The sequence below is a fragment of the Myotis yumanensis genome, unplaced genomic scaffold (assembly GCF_028538775.1).
Source record: "Myotis yumanensis isolate MYYU_CA2020_CCGP unplaced genomic scaffold, mMyoYum1.0.hap1 SCAF_5, whole genome shotgun sequence".
Classification (NCBI taxonomy): Eukaryota; Metazoa; Chordata; class Mammalia; order Chiroptera; family Vespertilionidae; genus Myotis; species Myotis yumanensis.
In genome coordinates, this window is record NW_027223756.1 from 86,581,086 (window position 1) to 86,589,954 (window position 8,869).

The 8,869-nt window shown below is 47.7% G+C and overlaps 1 protein-coding gene across 1 annotated transcript; it reads left to right on the plus strand.

Annotated features, from left to right (window-relative positions):
- The first annotated feature begins 303 nt into the window (after positions 1-303).
- Positions 304-8,429, plus strand: ASF1B (anti-silencing function 1B histone chaperone). Its single transcript, XM_070413983.1, has 4 exons — positions 304-493; positions 6,220-6,335; positions 6,781-6,957; positions 7,306-8,429. The coding sequence occupies exons 1-4, from the start codon at positions 385-387 to the stop codon at positions 7,510-7,512; spliced, it is 609 nt and encodes a 202-aa protein (XP_070270084.1). The 5' UTR covers positions 304-384; the 3' UTR covers positions 7,513-8,429.
- Positions 8,430-8,869: the final 440 nt, after the last annotated feature.

Here is an 8,869-nt window from a genome sequence, read left to right on the forward strand (position 1 = left end):
TCCGCCTACCCCCGCCTCCGTTCTCTGAGTCTTGAGACGCTGGGGATTGGTTCCCGGCGGATATCCAAAGAAGCCAAGAGGTGATCCCGCCTCCCTCGCACAGCCCGGAGAGGGAGCTCCGCGGATTGGTCCGGAGAGTCTCGACGCACGCCTCCGGCGCTCCAGGATTGGCTAAGACGGTGCTCACGCCGCCGGGGAGCGTTTACGGTGATTGGTCGGAGGGTGCGGCCAGCTATTTGAAGGAGGCGCGCGGAGAGTATACGCACTTCAGTCTACGGACAGAGACGGCGGGAGGCTCTGTGGGCAACCCTGTCCCGCTGATCCCACAGGATCCAGGCGTGGGCTCGGACCCAGCCTCGGCTTCAGTCGCGGCCCGGCGAGGCGATGGCCAAGGTATCGGTGCTGAACGTGGCGGTGCTGGAGAATCCGAGCCCTTTCCACAGCCCTTTCCGGTTCGAGATCAGCTTCGAGTGCAATGAGGCTCTGGCGGACGGTGAGGCTGGGCCTGTGTGGACACTGCCCCCCTCCCCCCGGGTCCCGTGGCCAACCCGACTTTCCCGTAGAGACCCTCGCGGCCAACCTCGACCTCCTCTGTGAAATAACCCCCCAAATTCCGATCTTACCCCCCTCTATCTCCAGCTCTAACCTCTACGTGGAGGCTACCTCTTACCCCCACCCCACGGCCAACCCGATCCCCCTCCCCCCCCCACCGGATACGCACGTTTCCCATGGGGGAGACCTCATCCTCCCATCCTCCCAAACCACACTTTTTCCTGCGGAGCTTCTGGGTTCCCGTTTTCTATATGGAAGCTTCAGCCGCCATTCTTTAACCTGCGGAGACCCTCAACCACCCCGTCTTCTATTTCTGCATAGAAGATTTTTATATTAACGTTACAGCCACTCAGTCTTCTCCACCTATCTCTTCTTTGGCGAGACACTCCCACCGCACTTTTTTCCTAGGGAGACTCCAGCCCCCAGCCCCCTCCCATTGCCTGTGGAAACCTTAACCTCTTCCCCCAGTTTCCCTGTAAGAGGCCTCTCTCCCAGGCACCTTCCCAACTTACCCAGTGGAACCCCTCCTATCACCCTTTTTCCCTGTGAAGAAAGACCCTCGCCCTGTGACACGACCTCACTCACCCCATCTCCCGGTTGTCACACAGTAATCCCCTCCCCAACCTACTGATACTTAAACAACCCCACCAGTTTCTCCTTGTTTTCTATCCCAACACACATGCCCTAGAACAGTGATGGCGAACCTATGACACGCGTGTCAGAGGTGACATGCGAACTCATTTTTTTGGTTGATTTGTCTTTGTTAAATGGCATTTAAATATATAAAATAAATATCAAAAATATAAATCTTTGTTTTACTATGATTGCATATATCAAAAAATTTCTATATGTGACACGGCACCAGAGTTAAGTTAGGGTTTTTCAAAATGCTGACACGCGGAGCTCAAAAGGTTCGCCATCACTGCCCTAGAACTTGGCTTCCCTCCTCCTCAGCCTGGCCCCAATCCTCTCCTTGAGCTCCAATTGGCCTAGGTTCCAGCTCTGGTCTTTGAGGATAACTTAGTCTCCCAGCTCCCATTCTTCACTCTTCCCTGACTGTGGGCTTTGATGAACACACTCAAATTTGAAGAGTAGGCTAGCCAGGCAAGCATCCAAGCATGTCAAACATAAAGGATGCATGTGGCCCGTTGGCCCCGAGTTTGACATGCTTGCACAGTTCCCACTGCACCAGGTTCCAGCTGACCTACAGCCGCAATTCTTTTAGCACTTTTGTTGGTCTGACCCCAAATCTGGAGGTTAGGTGGGGTGGGGTGGGCTGAACCATGTTGGTATCCAGCTTCAAACAATCAGCTAGGAGGTCACAACCTTTTGGGCATCTTTTCCAAGGTGCCTGCATAGATGTACTTATTCATCTGTGTGACATAAAGGTAGACATGGCTGTCATCTCACAGATGAGAAGATGGAAGCCACAAAAAATGAAAGACCTTTCAAGGAAAGGTCTATAAAAATCTAAAAATTTAAGGTCACCCAGGAAGTCTTGCCACCACTTTCAGGAGGAAGTACAGGCTTACCTCTGTTTTATTGCACTTCACAGATGTTGCATTTTTTACAAATTGAAGGTAAGACTCACCAGCAAAAAGATCACTACTCATTTTATTATGGTGGGGCGGAACTGAACCCACAGTATCTCTGAGGTACGACTGTACTCCATCCAACCACTTCTTCACTTGGTGATTAAAAAGCGAAGAGGCAGCAGCTGAAGAGTGGAGACCTGGGAAGCCAGGGTGTACTAATCAGCACCTCGAGGTGGTAGTTGGGCAGTTTGCTTGCAAAGCCAGCCACTTGGGTTAGTTTAGGGTTGGAGATGTTTGTGTGCTGGGCCAATGGATCAGTCTCTCCCTAGTTTCTCTTCTTTTTAAATTATGTCGTCTACTTGTGGCTAACTATAGAATAAGTCCAGTTAAATCCTTTCTGTAACAAGGCAGGGTGTAAATAAATTAAGTGTAGAATGTCACTATGTAATAAGATTTCGTTTTAAAGCCCAGAAGAGATATAAGGAGCTGATAGGTTAAGGGATTCACAGTTCCCAAATGGCAGGAGATCAGGTTTCAGTTAGCCTGCTTGTGCTCCTTGCATTTAAAAGGAACTGTGTGGTCATTATCTAGTATTTGTATTCTTAGGAATCCCCTGCCTGTTATTTAATAATCTGTTTATAGAATCAGAGTTGAGGTCCAAAGTCAACCTGCTGGTCATATTTTACTAGAGAGAAGCAGACTTCTCCAAGGTCACATAGCTGGTTGGTAGCATAATTGACATTAGGGCTTGTTCTGAGTCCAGGGTTCTTTTTTTTGTAATTGATTTCATAGAGCAGCAGTTCTCAACCCGTGGGTCGTGACCCCTTTGGGGGTCGAACGACCCTTTCACAGGGGTTGCCTTAGACCATCAGAAAACACATAATTACATATTGTTTTTGTGATTAATCACTATGCTTTAATTATTAATTATGTTCAATTTGTAACAATGAAATTGGGGGTCACCACAACATGAGGAACTGTATTAAAGGGTCGTGGCATTAAGAAGGTTGAGAACCACTGTCATAGAGGAAGGGAGAGGGAAAGAGAGAAACATCAGTGATGAGAGAGAATCATCGATTGGCTGCCTCCTGCACACCCCCTACTGGGGATCGAGCCCTCAACCCAGGCATGTGACCTTGACCAGAACTGAACCTAGGACCCTTCACTCCACAGGCTGACGCTCCATCCACCGAGCTAAACCAGCCAGGGCCTGAGTCCAGGGTTCTTTATCTTTACTAAAACCTGGGAGAGAATGCATCCTCTATTTTAGAAGTGGAACATAAATAGAACTGATCATAGAACTTATTTCCACATCAGGACTCTCAAAAGAGAGCAAAGTGGGTACTATTATTAATTACACCAGGACAATAAAGCTTTTGCCCAGAGAAACTCAAGTTGGGAAGTCAACTCTGGCCTGAAAATCCAGGCTGTGGTTCTTACTCTTAGGGCTCTAACCTATCAAACTTGCTTTCTGCCTCTTCCCACAGAGCAAAAGGAATTTGATTTCTGCCTGCCCCCCAAAAAATAGAGTGGACCTGGCTTTAGAAGCCTCAGATACTGAGGAAATCTCAGTCTTGTTAGGTTGACACTAGCAACTACAGATCTGACAAGACACCTTTTGCTCTCTTTTGTCCTCAGCGTCTGGAAATAGATGCTGCCAAAACATGGGTCCACGTTTAACACGTTAGGTTTGTCCTTCTGCCCCCTTCAATTGAGAAATTCAACAGGCACTGCTTGAATAAGTCATGGGACCAGATGATCTGACCCACAGCTATGGTCAGGCCAAGGTTCATCTTTATGATTATGAACAAAAATAAAATGACAAACAAAAAGACCTATCGGATACTTTTTTTTTCTTTTTTTAAGGCAGGAAACAGGTTCCTCAGCTATTTCAACTACACATGTCTTTTATCGTGCCGTTGGTTTTGGTTTCATTTTCATACATAGTGGAGGAGCATCTTGTGCAGTGGTTAGATCACAAAGTTAGGGTGTAAAGACAAAATGAAATGTAGTCAAATTATCTTTGAAACTGCCCCGAAGGTGCCTGGCTGGTGTGGCTCAGATGTTGAGCATCGACCCATGAATTAAAAGGTCACCAGTTCAATTCCCCATCAGGGCACATGCCAGGTTTCGTGCTCCATCCCCAGTGGGTGGCACACAGGAGGCAGCCACTTGATGATGTTTTTCTCTCACTGATGTTTCTAGCTCTCTGTCCTTCTCCCTTCCTCTCTCTAAAAAAAAAAATCAATAACAACATATTTAAAAGTAAAAAAGAAATTGCCCTGAAGGTTAAGCACGCATGTTACATGTATATAATTGTGTCCTATGTTTTATAGGAGTGAGTTTGTGCTGTATTGGTGACTGATATTCCATATCTAATTCTAAAGAATGGTTATATTAAAAAATGATGCCACTTAAGTATGGCACTTAAGTTAAAACACTTCAACTTTAAGATTATTCCGATTTATAGGTTCTCTTCTTGTCCTGTAGATGATTTTATCAGCTCCTCCAACTTTTGAGTTAATATTTTTCTCATCACCCATTCATTATTTGGTTAATTTCTGCGGTATTGAGGGATCTATTGTGGCCTGCTTGCCTGGCCATCCATGCAGTGTGTTTTCTCTTCCAGTCAGCACCCACACAGTCTTTGTTCAGATTTGCCTAACAGTATTGAACATCAAGTGCCTTTGGTGTGCCCTGAGCCTGCTCTCTTTCAGTCTTCTTTTTATCTCTCCTCCCCAGCACATCAGTTAAATGCATACACATGTGATTCCAACTGGTGATGGGGGAGAGACCAGAAGGAAAGATAGGAAAGATACCAAAATCTAGACCTGTGTGAGAAAGGTGAGAACAGCTAGCTGATTTTCTGTTGGTTCCAAACATGTCTAGTTATGTCACCACTTGTAACAAAAATAGATCAATAAACTTAATCCTCCCTGCAAATAATAAAAGATACTAGAGTTTGAACCCCAGTGAGCCTGGAGTGGGCGGGTGTCATTGTATCTCAAATCTGATAGAGTCCCTGAGTAGGCCTGGGTGAAACTGCAAAGGGACAGGAAGCCAGTGTATCGAGGAAGAGCTTGGGGCTCAGATGACCAACCTCCGCAGTTGTGGCCCGGCATCAGTGTGCTTCCGAAGTTGGATGCACTTGCAGGACACTGGACCAGGGAACAGGGCAGCTTCCAAGAGCATTTGCTTCCTGTGAAAATCACAGCTTGTGAAACTTCCCCCAGTTGCTGGAGTGGTAGGTTGTGTAATTTCAGAGAACCTAAAATAAGTTTCAGGTCTCCTGCCAAGCTTGCCTGTACTAACGTGACCTTGCCCCTGGTACACTTGGATCTCTTGCAAGAGGCAGTGGTCACTGGGAATTTCCTGTGATTGATGGGCAAGGTCTCCTTAAGCACTTTTCCTTTAATCTTGCCGGAACATACTGAGGGATGGGGTCCCCTCTACTGGATCAGATACAAGAGAGTTGGAGTTAAGAGGATCGCCTATGATGCCACATTTGTTGATTGAGTCATGGGTCACCCAATGGCCAATAAACAGGCATGACTTGGTGCTGGATCTAAAAGACCTGGGGGCCTGGCTGACTCCCACGGCAGCCTTGTCTTCCCCCTCCTGCCGGCTGGCTGTCCTGCTGTATTGGAATCTGCCGCCCTGCCCCAGTTGTCGAGGGATCTACTTAGTTTTGTGGCACCGGTCCCTGTGTGTGAAAGAGGATGCTGCTTCCTATCCCAGTACCCAGTGGGCAGGGCCCTGAAATGGCCCAACTCCCTGCTGTTCCCTCCTCAGCACGCCTCTGTCACGTGGGTCTTAATTCAGCCTCTGCCATACGGTTTGCCCTCAGGCTCTGAGAGGCCTGAGTTTCCCTGGAGGTGCAGAGTCAAGGTCGCCTGGCAAAGCTAGGCCCACAGGAGAAATTTCCCACTCCCACTGAAGTAAGAGTTTCCTGCCTGCCCAGTGTTGAGGACTGCAGTGCCTGGCACTCAGTGCCCAGGGGATGTCAGGTGTTGTTGAGAATAAGAATCTTTCACCATATTAAGGATCTCTCCAAAACTAACATGAGAAGACCCTTTCTCTGCCTTCTTGCTGTCACGTTATTTCAATTCCCTAACACCCTATGTCCTTGCAGACCTAGAATGGAAGATAATTTATGTTGGCTCAGCTGAGAGTGAGGAGTTTGATCAAATCCTAGACTCAGTGCTGGTCGGCCCTATCCCAGCAGGGAGACACATGTTCGTCTTTCAGGTAAGAAAGGAGGCCTTAGGCTTTGACACCTAGAAACATCCTCTTCTACCCAAAAGCACACAGTGTGGTTTAGTGGTCTAAAGTTCAGGCTCAAATTCTCGCTCTGTTCTCAAGAGCTGTCTGACCTCTCAACGGTACTTCAAACACCTCTCTTTCCTCCATCTCTGTGTCATGTCGGTTACCATGAACCACGGATTCACAGTTGATCCTCATTATTCACAGGAGTTACATTCTGTAAACTTGCTGTGAACAGTGTATTAGTGAATACTGAACCATGGCCCCATAGGACATAGAGGGCTAGGTTCCTATATCTCACATTTTTGTCAACCAGTCAACACATAATCTTGTTTTAGGTGTGTTTAAATACCTCATTTGGTATTATTGTTGATTCATTAACATTGAATTCAGAGCTGACTGTTCTAAGCTCAGGATGTGTTTTCCCTAGGCCGATGCTCCCAACCCATCCCTCATCCCTGAGAGCGACGCCATTGGTGTGACTGTGGTCCTCATCACCTGCACCTACCATGGGCAGGAGTTCATCCGTGTGGGCTACTACGTCAACAATGAGTACCCCGACCCAGAGTTGCGGGAGAACCCACCCCCAAAGCCAGACTTCTCTCAGGTGGGGTCGCTCTCCACTTCCTGCTCTAGATCATCTGGCTCCTTTGTATTTGGGGGGAGTTGAGTCATTGGATTGATTCAGGAGCCACGGTCACTTAAAGTTTTCAAGTAGTGCTCAGAGAGAGAGGTCTTTGTTTCTCAGAAGCATGCCTTGCAGAATTAAGATTAGATAGGTCCTGGCCCTAAATCATGGTGCACAGGCATTTCCTGGAGTCCCACACATATTGTTGGTGATGGAATAAGCAAGGTCTGCTCTTCATGGGTCTGGGATGGGAGACTAGGGGTGCCCTGGCTTTGTGGGAGTAATGAGAGGGCATGCTGACAGTTGACATTTCTCTTCCTGCCCCAGCTCCAACGGAACATCTTGGCCTCGAATCCCCGAGTGACCCGTTTCCACATCAACTGGGACAGCAACACGGACAGGCTGGAGGCCATAGAGAACCAGGACCCTGCCCTAAGCTGCAGCCTCCCCATCAATTGTACCCCTGTCAAGGGCTTGGGGCTCCCTGGCTGCATCCCTGGCCTCCTCCCCGAGAACTCCATGGACTGCATCTAACTGAGGTCTTAACTGGGGGACTCCAGGCCCTACCTGGGCCTAGGACTATGGCCAGTCTCCCAACACATCTGGAGGGGGCAGTTAGGCCTCCCAGAGAGTCCTCTGGGGGCACCTGGAAGACTTTGGGGCCATCAACTATATTCAGGCCTATCAAGTTGATCCCTGAGGAAAGAATGGGCCTCAGGTCTCTCCCAACCTCAGCCCAGAAAAATTCTCTCATCTTTACTGCCCCGGCTTATAAAAAGCAGGTGTTTAGTTCTTAATTCTCTCTAACTTGTGTCCTTTCTCTCTTCCACACATAAGCCATTGTGTCATCAGGCTCCCATGTAAGTACCATTGACCCAGAGCTCTTCCCACAGACCTCCATGGCCTTCCTTGAGGCTTTCTTGGTCAATGGTTCCAGCCCTGTTGGACCAAAGGCTCTGTCATTTCCCTTCCCAAACATTTGAGTAGATCCACCCAGCTTTCTGGAGTCAAGGAATCTGAGTTAGAAGGTAGACTTGGACACAATTTCTGTCCTTTTCCCAGAACAATTTTTAGGCCTTTTCAATCCAGCAGCCCCTGGAAAACTCTGTTCACAAAAGTGTGATCAGCTGGATGCTGAGGAATAATGGTTGATTCTCCTCTCAGTCACAGCCACCGCCTTGTTACCTCCTAACTGGATCTGGATTTCCCTGGAGGCTGCCACTGTTGGAGCAGCCGACCAGGCTTTGTCTGTTTTGGCATCAGGGCCTCTGGCTGTCTTTGCCCTCTGCTAAGACCTTATGCTCTCACAGGCTACAGAGTGATTGCAGGCATGGGAAACAGTAGGGACCCTGAAAACCACCTTCCTCTGCCATGTTCCCCATCCCTTCGCTGCTATGTGGATGCTGTTGATTACAGTTTGTATATTAAAAGGTTTTTGTATTAAATATGTTTGGTTGACCTAAAAATGCATTTCATCTAGACTGATTGTTTCTGCTTTTGTCTTCGATGAACTGAGGCAGCTTTGTCCATCTTTCCTCGGAACATGGGGTGTGGGTCCTCTTGCCTTGGCCAGTGGGTTGACTGCCTCTTATCTCCTTGCTCTAGTCCTAATTGGTTGTATATTTGTAATCCAGACTGAGATTTGGAAAGGGGTTTTTATTTGTTGAAGCTTAAGCAATGCAGCTGTTGTAGAACATAACCAGTGGTGTTTTTTTTCAGATGTTGACCTTGACCCACAGAAAGAAATTCACATTGTACTCCAAGGACACAGCAACACTTTTATTAACTTTTACTTTACCTTTCTTTGTAAACCCACAGCCAGAGCTGGAGTGGTTTGGCTGGTGAGCCATTTCCCCATAATTCACATAAAAGCCCAACTCTTCCCCTCCTG

Coding starts and splice junctions, on each gene's coding strand:
- ASF1B (XM_070413983.1), top strand. CDS start 385: ATGGCCAAGGTATCGGTGCTGAACGTGGCGGTGCTGGAGAATCCGAGC. Junction 6,336..6,780: donor GACACATGTTCGTCTTTCAG/GTAAGAAAGGAG, acceptor TGTTTTCCCTAG/GCCGATGCTCCCAACCCATC. Junction 6,958..7,305: donor CAAAGCCAGACTTCTCTCAG/GTGGGGTCGCTC, acceptor TTCCTGCCCCAG/CTCCAACGGAACATCTTGGC.